Source organism: Dromaius novaehollandiae, chromosome 14, assembly GCF_036370855.1.
Source record: "Dromaius novaehollandiae isolate bDroNov1 chromosome 14, bDroNov1.hap1, whole genome shotgun sequence".
Lineage (NCBI taxonomy): Eukaryota > Metazoa > Chordata > Aves > Casuariiformes > Dromaiidae > Dromaius > Dromaius novaehollandiae.
Genome location: NC_088111.1, coordinates 11,823,428 through 11,839,244, shown reverse-complemented (window position 1 = coordinate 11,839,244; position 15,817 = coordinate 11,823,428). Strand labels below are relative to the sequence as shown.

Here is a 15,817-nt window from a genome sequence, read left to right as displayed (position 1 = left end):
ATGTCAGTTCTTAAACCCTATTTAAAAAAAAGAAAGAAAAAAAAAAAACTCCTGTGAATCCTATCTTTCAAAACAAACCATGTGACCATGCACCTGAGAAACCCAGATGTAAACAGTAATACTGCAGCACTTCTGTGGTCAAACTCCAGAAAAATAAGTCATCTCTGTTACCATTCCTGACTCTTAATTTTCATCCTACATATTTACTTTTAATGTTCTTTTCTAGTTAGGAACAACACTTTTTATTTATTTATTTTAATTTACATAGTTCAAAAAAGAAAAGTTAGCCTTGACTGATAAAGAGTTAGAACTTTTATCTGCAAAAGACTTTTCAGCAGCAGTGGACAGGCAATGTGACATTTTAACAGTACACAAGTCATAACACTAACTGGTATAACATCCTAGACTGTGTACCCCCAAAAACCTGACACTTAATGCACATTGTCTACATAAACTAACAGTGTATTTAAGAAGTTTTTCACAACCAAAAACAGAAATAACATCTCAAAATAAAGTAGCTTTCCAAGAACAGTAGCATTTAAGTCAGTCTTACCAGCTGCCATTGTAGGGATCATACTAGAACGTTCTTCATCCATCATAAAAGACCAGTCTTCATAGAAGACACTATAATTTGAAAGGTAAAAACAAAAAACATACAGTCTATATTAACATATATTCCATTTTAAATGCAAATGAAAACTCTGAAAAATAAGCTTTAGGACACCAACAGATATGACTCTGAAGCCCTGCAATATATGGAAAGTCTGAATAGTCACGTCAGACAGCCTAAAATAACAGAACCTATTTAAATAAACAGAAATTTCTTTAAGCAAAAAAGTGCATGAGAATTACTAAAGTAGTAATTTATCTTTAGCTGTGCATTCTCCATTCTTCTACTGAGAAAAAAGTCACTCAGGGCAATGAGGGCCACATTACAATAACAGTCACAATTACTTCTCTGTAGTTACTGCTATATTGTACACAATTTTAAATTTGATCATAATTATCAAGCCATTGTCAAGCCATTTTACGAAATATTAGAACGCACGGCTACAAACAAAAAAAGATTCACTTGATATAGTGACCTATTTCAATACTCAAAAGCAAGTCATTAATTACCTTAAGTAATCAAAGTCAGTTAGGAATCCAGATGCAAGCCAGTAAAAAAATAAAAGATCAGAAAGTTAACATGAAGTTTGCGGTGAACGTGTTAATTGATTTGTTCTAAACAAATTCTATGTTATTCTTCTATGATTTTATGATTCTTATATGATTCTTTTCATAAGCGGGAAGCTGTATTTGTATACAAAAAGAGACGAGTAAACTGACTCTGTAAATAATGTAAACTGATTTGGTAAATGTAAACTGATGTAAACTGATTCTGTAAATCCCATCTGAAAATGGATAAAATTTAAATCTTCTATATTTTAAAATAAGTTTTTTTAGAAATGACAGTATGTAGAATGCCCAAGAGTGTGTTGACAAAGCTGATACCGCATCTACAAACATGGGAGTAATAAGTAGTGACTTAGCAATCCAAGTCATTGATCTCTCACAAGCTTTCAGAGACTTTTCCTTGTTACTTCTTTTGTCTTTATTTAATTTTGTATCAAACATTTATCTTGCAAGAAAGCCATGGAAGGCTGGAACAGACTGAAAATGAAAAGGAGGTACTGAAGAGCTCAGTACTGGCAATAGTGTTATCTAACATATCCATTAACTGAGACAAATACAATGCCTTTCTGTTCAATTCATTGGGCTGGATCAAGGGCACGTTATTAATAGAAGAATAGAATACTACAAGTTTCCAAGAAGAAAACGATGTGAACATGTATGGGGAAAAGGGTAGGGCAGTATCAAATGAAGCTGAACTCAGGAAAGTATGAACTTAAAACGCACTTTAGTGTATTTTACACTTCCAAAGTACCTTAAGACTTCACAAAGGATAGTAAGTTATTCTCATAGCAACTGTAGCAATGAGGCTCTCAAACTGCTACAAACCCACTTCCAAGAGATAGGCAATAGCAGCTACCTATTGCCTGAGTAACAGGGCGTTTTAACCTTACAGGCTGAGCCTCTCCCTACAGGCAATTACCATTGACAGATTTGTAAGAGATAGAGGTTGCAATAGCATGCTATTTTGTGGGAACAAGAGGAACCTCAAAGCACAGCGTCAAGGCCTCAGTGAGGAAAATTCTTGAAAGAGTAGGAAAGGGAATTGGGGAAGAGGATGGAAATGAATACAAGGATAGAAGCAAATATCTTTACATGCAAGAATGAATCCAGCAGCTTCAGCTAAAATGCTGAAGTAGGCTCAGTGGCTATCAAAATTAAAAAACAAAAACAAATAAATGAAAGTGGGATGTTAAATAGCTTCAATAGAATACTGATTAATGTGTTTTGTTACAGTTTTACATATTTTCTGTCTCAATACTTTGTCAATACATGTACTTTTCCTACATTACAAAGATATCAAATACAGTACCTCAGCCGATTCTTATCTGCAAGCAGCATATGAACATATCTTTCCAGGGAATGTTCATTCAACGCACATCGCAACCAAGCCCGGCCTCTACCAATATCTGTAGTAATTGCCTTCAGAGAATAAAAGCGCTGCAGTTCATGTTTATTCAGAACTTCTTTCACATAATACCAAAACACTGGTTCTGGAAAAAACACAAACAAACCCTCAGTACTCATGTTTTTTTCTGTCTTACTTTCTTCTACTGAAGTTTATTTTACAAGTTTCCTCCAGTCTTATTTCAAAATCAACATAGTGTTTAATACTTGATAAATTACCTCCATTTACTTCCATTTGAGTGCATCTATTATGCAATTTTACAAAACAAAAAGGTAATTGGATACAACACTGACCAAAGATGTATTATTTACCATCTTCTTATAACTCTCCAGTTAGGTAGGTTGTTTACTTCTATAGAACTTGGGCTATTTAAGCACTTGGAACATTTTAGTTCATTAAAAAATAAATATATAAATAAATCCAAACGCACACATTCTACCTTATATTTTTAAAGGGAATTCACATTTAAAAGTGCATTTAAACAGTATTTTACCCATACACATGTTCACATGTTCAGCTGGGAACATGCTATGCAAAGAAAAAAAAAAGTTCTAGAACTCTATTTTACTGCTGACTGCCAAATGTTAAAAGCCAGTTCCAAGGGAATGGGTGCCTCCAGAATCTTCAGAGAATTGCTATTTAAAATGATGAAAAAAGTTAAATTTAATGGCAACAATTCAACTTTCCTCTAAATACTTTCCTTGTCATGCCCCCAAAACATTGATAAAACTATTTTTTATAATTGCTTAGGTAATTTTATAATTGCTCCAAACATTTCAGTTGAATGTAACAAAAATCTACATGTCAGTAGTTGTGCTTGTACAATAAAAAAAACCCTAGTATTTTACAAAGTCCTGTTTCTTAACTGAACAAGACTGTATATTTTAAGGACATATTTATTCCAAATCACATCTTCCCATCTTCTCAGAGTGAAGAGAATAACCAAACATCACATAATTTATTCTGTAAGCCTTTTGAATCATTATTATAGTGTAAAGTTTAGCAATCATTAGCCATTAATGTTGCATAAAATACTGCTTGAAAGTACGTTAAAAACCAGTATTAACAATAGGTTTTATGTGGTTTTGATTTTTTATATTATAACTAGAATTGTCAAATAACTAGAACAGTTAGAAGGCTGTTAAGGTATGCAATTAGTAACATATTAACAGATTCAACCAAAGGCAGACAGGCCTTGAAGAAGGAAAAAGGAGAAAACAGATTTGAGAAACTCGGACATTCCACAGAAAATTTAAAACACATTCATCTTTCAGGGAAAAAATGTAGATACTCCTTTTGACAGTTTAATGAATGTCTTTGCTCAACATTTTTTAAGGTAACAAAAGAAGGGTAAAATAATTCTGTTGTAGGGATGAGTGGTACAACATCACCTCAAATATTATGCTGACTTTCGATCATAACCTCAGTGCAGATGGCATAAAAGTTTAAAGAAGAGTATCAAATTTCCTCAAAGATGCATGAAAAAATTCACGTGACAGCTAAAAAAATTGATCCCGCCTTTCCTTGTTTATCACTTAAGATTTTTAGTTTTTAATGTAGTTAAAAGTTTTCAGAAAAGGCCATCCATGATGCTTCTCTTTCTCTCCACTAAGTAAAAGTGCATGCAGTCAGGCTTTGAATAGGTTTTCACTACAGGTTATGTCTTGTCTTGGTGAAATATGATCATTTGGGGATATGGCTTTGTTTCTTAATCTCTGCTGACAGCCACATACAGGTTGGAAAAGCTATTTTAGAAATCTAAACATATAAAACCAAGTTAGAACCACTAACTAAAATTTTTGCCAAACAGGCCTAACAGCAATATAAGAATACGCCATAGTTCTTCTAAATGGGATAAACTGTGCAAAATATGGGAACCATATAAAAGACTGAGAAGGAAAATTTCCACATAGCCATATAGCCCTCAGCTTTCCACTTCGAGGGGCTTTGCACTTCTCTAAAATGCTAAAGTACTGGACTCAAAGGATCATTGGTTTAATCCAGCATTATCTTAGGTTTCAGCAAACATCATGCAAATTATTATGTAATTGCAATACTTTACAGACAACGTAGAGTTACTCACTCATGCAAAACTCAAAGTATACTTTGCTGAACTAAGACTAAGGTTTTGGGGACCAATGAAGTTCACTCTTCTCTCTTACTAAAACTCAAAACAACGCTAAAAAAGGAAGTGAAAATATTACAGGAATAGAGAAAACAAGCAGATTTCCCCTTGTGCTTAGAGTGAAACTCAGTGTTTCCTAGCACCATGATTATTTACAGATATCTAGGATTTTGAAAATCTTCAAACTTTGGATTATCATCAGTTTTTAATCAAAATCTATCCAATGGAAATTGGGTAGAGACATTCCATACTTCAAGTCCCTCCATGACATACACTACAAAAACAGGAGTGTAATTGGGATTTTCAAATCACTATGTCATTCTCCTCTTTGAGAGCAGAGTTAAATCAAAAAAATCAGAATCTTAACAGGTGATATTATTTTTAAAGCAAATAATTCAATACATGGTATTCAGAAGTAAGATCTATTTTAATTTCAGTCCAATACAGTTTGTATCATTGTATTGTAGGCAGACAAAACACTGAAGTTACACAATTCACCCAAGTATTAATCATTTTATGGAAAAAAAAAGTTTGTGCAATTTTAATATCACAGTTCCAACAAATACCATGCCACATATTATATCATTAAGCATCATATATATATATATCATTTGATATATATATCAAATAGTTGCAACATCTGAAGCTACATACAGAGCTTAGAGATCAGTTCTGAAGCCAGATTCAGTGCCTTGTGATGCAAAAAAAATAAAGATGGCATTTTACATTGTGTAGCCATTGTAGCTTTCAGTGATTGCTCTGTCAATTGATTAGAAAACAGTTTCATATTTCTCATGAGTGTCTTGTGGTACAACATTCTTTGCTGTGGCTGAAAATATTAGTTCTTTTTGCTTTAATCCAGAGTATCAATAAATTATTACATATGCCTTAGTCATTCTCATTTATAACCACAGCAACTAATATTTTTATTACTACATTAGCCATCAGTATCATTCTAAAGAACCCTCCACTACCTATGAGAAAGTCATCAAGAAGAGGGATTTAGGCTCCTTACAGCAGCACATAGTGGGAAGACATGAAACAACAGGCATAACTTGAAACAAGAAAGGTTCGGACAGGACATAAGGGAAAACTTTTTCATCATGAGGACAGTCAAACTTTGGAACAAGTTACCCAAAGAGGTTGAGCAGTCCTTGGAGGTTTTCAAGGCCCAAACGGAAAAAGCCCTGAGCAACCTGGTCTAACCTCATAAATGATCCTTGCATCAAGCAGAAGGCTGAACTAGAGACCTGAGTATCCTTCCAACATGAGTTAGTCTACCATCCTGCAATTCAGAGCAGAAACAACACCATTATAAAAATTTCACTGACAGAAAGGTTTCAGAGAGTCTGGAACCTCTAAATAAAGCCACTGTAGTATTAATAGTGTGGCTGGAGATGATGGGAGAGAATGAGTTCAGTTATTTAGAACCTTTCAACAATATTGTCCTAATATCAATAAAAAAGTGAATACTGCAAGGAACGCAATCATTTTTTGACATCAGCTACAGTAGTCTCATATAACTTTAACTGGAGTTAGATGAAGGGAGTCTCACATTGCTGCAAACCAAAGAGATGAAATCCAGTTTTGCTGTTTGCTGTTTTTGTCTAGATTGCTTAATTTATGAGAATAAAAGAGTGGTATGTGCCTGTCATGACCATGCCACTCATTGATATCAGATCAGATTGCTGTTAGAATTCGTCAATATTAAATAAATAAAAAAGCTGGATTTTTAAGTGATAGTTCTAGTTAACTTCTTCTGGAGTTGGGCAATCTAAACACCAGTATTCCATTGTGTTAGAGAAAAAGATGATACCTGTGATTATGTGAGACAGAACCAAATATAGACCATACCAGAATCATCTGCCTGAAAGTGACAAAAAAGAGGTACTTTGTAACTGTTTTCAAAAAAAATATATATATATATATATATATATATATATATATATAAAATTCAGAAAAATAAATACAGTGGTACCCAGTAATTTCCATTAAAAAAAAAAAAAAACTCTTCTTTGTCACTATAAAATGTTCAGTTTGATTGCTGCAAAGCAGCCACGTTCTTATTCTTGAACTTCCACACATCGCTCACTCTTAAAGCCTCAAGCAGTAAAAATGTTTCCTTTTTCTTCTGTTCGCCAACCATAAACCACTTTACTGATTTTCTCCTCTTCCTCCATGTCATCTCATTTACAAGCCCACAAATAAGAGATTTTATATATACACAAATACATAGCTAAATTGCTATAAAGTTCCCAAATAGCAGAAATGCACCTTCCTACATATGAAGACTAAAAGATCTCAAAAGACAGAGACAAGAATTTCATACATCCTTGACGTTAACGACAGGAGAGAAATCATAAGGATTATACGAAATCTCTTCAAATTCAGCGTAGAACAATTTGCATAAATCACAGAGCGCATAAGAGGGCAAAGCACTCTCTGCAGAAGACTCAATTACAAGCTGAGAAAAAAAAAATGTAGATAACCAAATCTCTACCCATTAAAGAGGTAACAAAACAGAATGGAAACTACCCAGATGCTGAAAGAGACCACAGAGTACCCAATCCACTCACTGCACACACATAAGGGGAAAAAGGCATATAAAAGCTGAACTTCTGTAGCAGTTGTATAAAGATCTGAATTTTCCTTACTTGTTCATTCAGAACCTGCAAGTGTTGCATCCCACCCATTACTAAGTAAAGGAGTTGAACATGGGAAGCTCAAAAACTTTTCTAAAAGCATAACTATTTTATCTCCCCAAGAAAGCAAAGTCTGTAGGCTCAAACACATTAACAGGAAAGTCAGCACACAAGACCCAACATTTCATCCTGTCATCAACAGGGAACAAATATACTGATATAGCAATTAAAAAAGTATATATATCAAACTATACATTATGTTTTAATGTAACATCCGCTATACGCAGTTGTGTGGTATAACGGGTTGTAAGTTACAGTTAGAGATCATAGTGTGTTAATAATTTTAGTACCATGGAAACAATTCTGATACATGTTTCACTTGAGGGATTTTGAAAAGCCAAAAAGAAAGTCCTTACTACAAAATGTGTACCCAGTTTAAGCTGAAAGACCCATTATATGCCAAACTTCACAGCAAAACTGATGAAGATAATATGAACGATCGCATGTATTTTTGATGAGAAAATAAGAGAAACTTAAAGGTGATGAGAAAGCAACAAAAAGAAAGGAATCACTTTAAAAAAAGTGGAGAAAGTAATAAAAAGCAACCCATCCAACGTAAGCAATGTAAGTTTTGTTTTTAAAAATGACATCAATACTTAGTAGGTTAAACATGCCTTATGCTATGGTGAAATGAAACGGCAATCAAAGAACAGAGTAAAATACAGTTAAGAATGAAACTATAACAGTATAAATGTAAACAGCACAGTTAAGCAATGTTTAGCCCTATCGGATGTCAAGACAAAATTTCCAGTGATATTTTTCATGATGGAACAGCAGGAACTGCATATTTCCAAATACCAAAATTTGTAGAGAAACTTGGTATGAAAGTTTAACTAGATTAAGAGAGTAATAACTGTTTTCACAACATAATGAGACTCCAAGTACCAACTATGCTAACAACAGCCTGCAGTTTGGTTCATTTCTCACAATTCCCATTAGAACTTATATCAATTGCTTATACTTATTAACATTTTAAAATAGAATGGTTATGATTAATGAATTACCTGTTTCAGTTTTACTGGAGAAACCTGCTGCCTGTTTGATTGCTGCTGCTGTCAACGCTAATCCTCGGCTCCTCTTCAGACCATGCTGTAACACAGCTTCAAACTGAGCACACAAGCAAGTGACTCTGCAACGTAATTATTACAGAAATCATGTGGAAGGAACAGCCAACTACATTTCAGTATAGTAGGTTTATTCTAAATCTCTGAATAGAGAATGTACAGGTCAGCTGTTATTTTATGTATAGAGAAAAAGATCTTCTGTTTGCACTAATTTCATTATTTGCAAGCAGTATAACCTACCAATACCCATGGTCTCATCATGACTATTCAAAACTGGTGCACAAATTATTTATTCGGAAGAATTAGCAACAAATTTGAAAAGTCATCAACTTTCAGCATGCTTGTTAATCATGTTATTTTAGCTTCAACTTATCTACTTTTCATGCAATGCAGTTATATTTTCATAAATATACTTGGTACTATACAAACAATGAATTTCTGAAAACATGCTAAAACTTTCTATATAATTTCTAGAAACTTTTGTTATTGGCATTATCACATCATAATCCATCAGGTGCAAGCCAAGGAAAACAAATTCAAACATACATTTTAATGCCTCTCAAAAGTCTTAGGCCTAGCAAAACGAGCAAGATTTTTCTAAAGATCTGTTTAATCGCCATCTTTTTATGCTGCTCTCTACAATACTATCTGAAAATTCACTGAAGTATAAATTTTTAACAAAATCCAGTTAGTAAACAGTTTTTTTCACAGGTAACAACACTGTGACAAAAGCACAGTTTTAAAACTCAGCCTGCCAAAACAAGGAATAATACTGTAACCCTCAGAGAACAGTAAGGCTTAAGGTATAATGCACATGAATGAAAACTATTTGAAATTTGATTTTCTTTAATTTTTATTTGCCATTAAATAAATAATACTTAAATTATAAGTTTTAAGAACGTTGTCACCTGGCTGCTAAAGCCGATTACTAAAACAAAGAACTACAGATACTTTAACTAAGTCAAAGCAGCTAGATACAAACAGTTGACAAAGTGGCTCAGGATTCTGTCCAAGCATTCCAAAACTGTAAAATTCTATTCTGGGACACAAAAAAACAACAAAGTCTGAGGAGTAAGACTTAAGGAGGAGAGAAAAAGAAGCTTATCTAGCATAGTCATCTGAACAAAAGAACTTCTAAAACAAAATGCTTTCCAGTACATTTATGTTAGGAAAACTTTACTTCAAAATACTAATAAAGTTGAGTATCATTCAAATGGTACTCAAGATGACTGTTGAAGAGTTGTGATTAATTATTGCTAAAAATAAACGGTGCTGTTAAAAACGGAAATTCCAGAAGATAGGTGACAAAAAAAATCCACTTGATTTTCTAATTCAGAAAAAGCAGAACAGAAACTAGTTTCTGTGAAAGAGTTCATATTATTAAAAATCTATGTGCACTACAAATGAAAGCAAGAAAACCGAGCAGTCTACAAGAAAATGTAGCCACTAATAAAAAAATTGAGTATTCTACAATGCCCAATGTACATAATGTATTTAATGCATAGCACCATGACAGTCTGTTAAATAAACAAAGGCAGAAAAACAGGAAGATGTCCACACTTATATAGACACAGCAGAACTCTGAACAGTTATAACCTCAAAGATAAAATAAAGTGCTGGAGAAGTAAAATTTGCAGGATCACAGATTTTACTAGATTTTGACCTAAATTCTCAGACTATGCTCATTTACAAGATTATCTCACAAGATTTAGCATAGTTCCAATCCAAAACACCATAAAAATAAAAATCCATTCACATAATTTCCACTTCCTTTTTAAGCCTGAAACTGCCTAGCTATAATCCATTATTCAGCATGTCTACTAAATTCTACGGAAGATATTTGTAAGTAAAATTTGACCAGTGTTATATCTTTCAAATCCTCATTTCCCCTGCTTATCAGAAGATTAATACTAAATGTCATCCTTCAAGTTCTTAAATAACTGCAATAAAGCAATTCTTCAAGCAAACTTAGCAACAAAGCAGAAGTTCTAGATCTGGAGAAAACGTTCTACATCGTAGGTGTTCACTCTCACTGAGTTTACATAACCTACTACAAAGGCAACATAATTTCATTGTCCCATATAAAATAAAAAAATTTAAAAAAAACCCTATTTCTAGCTGATGCTTTTCTGCCAATGGCTACACACCTCTAACTTTTAACTGCAAGGTGCTTAGCCCCATCATCCCTTTACCCCAGCTACCCCTTCCCTTTTCCTCCCTTGCACCAGCTTCTGTCCAACAAAACCTGTACTGAAGTGTTTCCATTATGCCAGTCCAATACAAAACTACTAACATTTTTCATTAGTCTCCCAGCAACACAGTAGCTGAAAAAGCTAAGGACAGGACAAGAGAACAGTAGTAACCAGAAGTCAGACGGACTTAAGCAGTCAAAGAGCAGCTTTAGCATGTAGTTTCACATGCAGCTGTATTATAAGCTGCTCCTGAAAGTAGGCAGGTTTGCCTTCTCATCCCTTTGCGCTTCTTCCTCCTCTTCCACATCTCCCGCTGCTCCCAGCAGCACGATCTTCCTTTCCTTGGAGCAACTCTAGCATTCATCAGACATTTTAATGAAATTATTTAACTCACTGAAATGGCAGAAAGTTATCTTTTGTATGATTTTTTTTTCTTTTATTAAATTAATTCAGAGAGGGATGAGATGATCACCACAGTTTGCTTAAAAAGGCAGTGGAAGTGAGTTAGCAGAGAAGTCAGGGACCTTGAGGAGGTATACCAATCCTCCTCCCTCTCCATTTCAGTAGCAAGGAATTGTTACGTTGGCTTACCAGAAGTCATGAAAACACACCCTTAGTCATGTTCTTTAAGACTGAATTGGGAGGGGACTGGAAAGAAAGAATTTAATGCAAGAATTCAACCTAATTTATAGAACAGTCAATGGATGATTAATTCTTGCCAGGAACACAGGGAGTCAAACTTAAAGGACATAATGGAAGGGACAATAAGCAATTGACTAATCCTGGGGTTCTATTTATGTGAGACTCTGAGAAAGATTTGTCTGGATAGAAAACATATTGTAATTCATGTCTGTCACTCTTCATCTTAAAAATCTTAGAAACCAATATGCTATATTGGTTTCTATGTATCAAAAGATGCAACTAACAGGAATTAAATGATTTTTTTTTTTACTTTTTAGTAATAAAAAGGGACAACTTATAGTACAGAAAAAGAAGGAAAGCAGATTTAAGCACATCAGGAATGAGGAAAAAAACAAGAACAACTTTGTGAGCGTGCATTTAACACACTTGGGACTTGCCTGTAAAGCTACACTAAAGACAGCTGTAGTGGTAACCAATGCACTAATTTTAAAAGAGGTTTTAGGGAAAAAAAATTATTCTCATCTCACATTCAGACTTTGCAATTCAGTGTGTTGTCCTCAACTCTGCAGCCACTTAAAACACTTGTAACCTCACCCGCAAGAAGAAGTTTTGATAAGCCATAAACATGAAAAATTCAGAGTCTTATGTCACTGTCTATGTAAACAAGAGGAAATGCTGGGGGTTTTTTTTGAATATGCCAAATATTTTCGTGCTATACGATTTATGTAGCGCTGATATGTAATCTAAGCATGTTAAAAGTTTCTTAGACTATTTTACCTGCTATCAGAATCTGAAGCAATTTCTTTTCTTCCTCCAAACCGTATCTGACACTGCAATAAATAGATTTTAATACATTTCTGTTACACTAAAACTGAACATTCTGAAATATTTCCATTTAAGAACAAAACAAGAAGTCATAACAAAAAAAGGAAGTGGTACAAAATAGAGCAGTGGAAAATATAGCCTGCAGCCAAAAAGTGCTTTTTAGCATCATGTTCCACAACCAGACTACTCTTGCAGTTCAAACGTATTCTTGATAGCCAGAAAAATGTCTTAGGGCCATTCAGAAGGCAAAAACCAAGTAAAAGTCACTACTTTTGAAGTTTTAAATGTGCACCCACAAAAATAAACACTGCTCCTACTTGCCTCAGTGCTACAATTACAGAAGAACTGTTATCTATAAAACATGATTGACTTACTTTGGAGGCTTTCTTTTACCTCCCAACCTCTCCCCTAAGTTGAATCAAATTTATGAAATTCTACTTGCCAAACTTCAGGCTGATACAAAAAAACTTCCCATCTTTCTCTGCATTTCAACCCATTCACGAAAATCCTAGTGTGAAGAAAGCAAGCTGCAAATGTAAAATGTTAGCCAATTCAGCCTCTGGAGTATACTGCAGTTTACCTCAGTCATATAGTAAATATCCCAAGTATAATTTGTCTATACAAGGATTTTAAACAAGTACTGCATAATATTATTTTTCTAGCAGAAACAAAAACTCTGTAGTACCATATGAAAGACAAGATTTTTTCCTTTGGTGAAGAGGAGGAAAAAAGGCCATGACAGCTCCTGCCAGGACTGTCAACTCAGCATACACATACTGTAGAAATAGGTTTAGGATTTCTCACCTGTTTAACTGCATCCAGTAACCGTTCTAGAAGAAACTGTCTTTTAGTGTCATTGCTTTGTGAACCTAAAATTCAACAAAATTCTATTACTTTTAAATAAACAGTATTTTAAGAAAAATATGCTGGGGTCAACACTGAGGCCCTGAAAAGCTTTTCCTACATGTCAGTTATTCCATTAAATTTATTAAAGTATTTCCTCTGAGTAAAATCATGCAGTATAAGACTTTATTTTGCTGTTTCACATAACTTCTCTATTACGCAGCAATACTGTTTGAAAAATAATCTACAGTCTGATTTTAGTAAGATCATGGTTTCATGATATAAGATACATTGCAGCAATACCAACTACAGTATAACCGTGCACAAACAACACAAGTTGCTCCTGGCTTGTTAGCAAAACCACCTCTGGGGCCATATTGCAAGCCTGGAACTGACCTACCTTAAGAAAAAAAACTAAAACTTTTTTTTGCTGGATTAGGTTTATGATGTGGCTTACACTGTAATCACATAAATTCTTGTACTGGGACACCTACCAGCACAGTGTACCACTGGAGCATGAGAAAGGAGTGGAAAATGAGAAAAAGACAGCAGGAATATCTTGTTACTGTCAAACAATCTCTAGTGTAAAGAGACATTGTAAATTAGGTGGAGAGCAATTGCTGCAATAAAGACCTTAAAATTTAACGACCAGCACAGTGTTCTTCCTGATTAACACCTACAAAATAAAGTTTGTTACTAACCAATCGTCTATGCAAGACAATGTTTAACTTCCCAATCATTTCAACAACAGGTAGTATAATACTTTGCTTGTCTGAGTATCCTTTATAAACACCTGTGACTGCATTTAAAATTGTTGGTTAATTAGACTACATCACCTCTACAGTTTATTTATTCCATGCTTAAGTTCAGAATATCCTTCAAAAACCTCTCTGACCTACCCAGAATTAAAATCATTCTGTTCTTCTTTTCTCTCACAGAGCATTCAACTAACACATACATTGCCTGAAAGCCAAGTATCAAAATTCTGCATGAGTTTCTCCAGATACCAAAAATCTAACACCACACACTAAGCCCTCCAGTAAACAGACATGACTTAAAATAAGTGTCTCTTCCTCTTGCTGTTCACCACTACAAGGTACCAATCCCAGAATTTTTTATCTTTATAATTCCATTCAAAGTAGATTCCCCCTATCCCAGCAGTGACAGAATTTGTCTTACTGAAACTATTCTGCCCCTGAATCTTCAGAGAAGTGTTGGGCTAGACACACAGACAAAATCTGTAACGATACATTACATTATACAGAATAAAGAGAAAAAAAGAAAAATGCGTAAATGTAATGTAGCTCTTAGCTAGCTAAGCTTCACAATGCTTATTTATCTACTGACAGTGGAATTTCAAGAACATACTTCAGAGATCTGGAACTCTGACTCAAACTGTGCAGTTATGTGATACAAGAGGCTTGGTACTGTTAGTCAAATAGCTGTGATGTGCACGAATTCAGCTGAAGGTGCAAATTATGCACAACACTATTAAATGACACTAGAAACAAACCCAGTACCAAGTAGGTTCTAACTTCCAAACAACTACGTCAGTTATGCCACTATGAAGATTACATTTAACTCACATCATAATCCCTACTACTCCACTCTGTTCTTCTGCAGTGATTACAGCTTTATTGAATTATATTCACTGTCCTTACCATGCGTGCACTGCCAAAAGCAGAAACACATACTTATGCGTCTAAATCCCTTACAACAAATCACTGAACTGTAAAATAAGGAAAACGCCTCATTAAACCCGAACTTCTAGTACAACCCTCTGTAAAGAGCAGCAGCAAATATATACAAACCTGCAGGTATTCTGTACTGTTTCAAACTCATCTCCTCTACAGTCTTATGCTATCTATGTACCTGGGAGAATAAGGCATAATGCAACATTTCTTTTTATATTAACACTTTGAGGCTACTTAGGAGCAAAAACATGCGAGTAATTTCATAAGCTGAAAAACATCTAGCCAACAAAAACTCTCAGCATGTGGGTCAAGTTTGTCTTCCAAATGCAGTACAGGTTAGCTTTTAAATTCCCATCTCTTTGACACCTTTGTATCTAATAAATAAAACAGAAATGTTTTACAACTAGATACCACAAAGTGAACAATATAAAAAAAAAAATCAATAAATACACAAATACTACAGAAGAGGATCATCAAAATAGTGGCAACAAGTGCAGTAACAAGTACGTGCAAGTATGAAATACGTACTCCAAAAAAACAGCATTAGTAAGAAAAGAAAAAGGCTATTTTTAGACTATTCCATTAAAAAAGGAAGTTCATACATAAGACTAGAAATATTTACAAAAACATAAGTATAAAGCAGCAAAAACTGAGAAACTTAAAGAGATTCTTCTGATCTACATCTACTTAGCCAAAAAAAGGGTAAAAATTAACCCCAGGTATTGCATCTGCCTCTGCAACCCTTGCCATTTTTTGTGCTTCGCAGTCTGTTTTCTTATTTTTAAAATGCACTTCTCATTGTGATAGAAATATCCACACATACAGCAGAAGAAACTGATTATGCAAGTAAGGGAAAAGGAATTTCATCCAATTCTTTACAGGTATAGCTGTCTTCATCACCACATGTAGAATATAGATTAAAACAAAGATCTCAGACTGCCCTTCTATACTCGGAGTCTTGCATGTAACGTTTCAGACTATAATTCCTTTTGCTTTCTCTAGTGCAGCATCTGATGGTATAAGTTTAAGATACAATAGAAACACAGACCTGATTTAAATACTACCTCATATTACTACACTGTTACGGTTCCACTACCTCATCCTGAATTAACCGTATTTTACATGTTTTATGACAATTTCAAAACAAAA

The 15,817-nt window shown here is 34.2% G+C and overlaps 1 protein-coding gene across 5 annotated transcripts in view; it reads right to left on the bottom strand.

Annotated features, from left to right (window-relative positions):
• SNX29 (sorting nexin 29) overlaps positions 1-15,817 on the bottom strand; it is a 159,678-nt gene that overhangs the window by 140,789 nt on the left and 3,072 nt on the right. For 3 of the 5 annotated variants that reach the window (XM_026096344.2, XM_026096348.2, XM_064520357.1), the window contains exons 2-6: positions 12,936-13,000; positions 12,084-12,136; positions 8,413-8,537; positions 2,486-2,666; positions 554-624 (exon numbers count right to left, since the gene is read on the bottom strand). In XM_026096344.2, the coding sequence (XP_025952129.1) occupies positions 554-624; positions 2,486-2,666; positions 8,413-8,537; positions 12,084-12,136; positions 12,936-13,000 (495 nt within the window). The remainder of the gene's footprint in view (positions 1-553; positions 625-2,485; positions 2,667-8,412; positions 8,538-12,083; positions 12,137-12,935; positions 13,001-15,817) is intronic. The other 2 variants (XM_026096345.2, XM_026096346.2) reach the window with 1 other exon arrangement.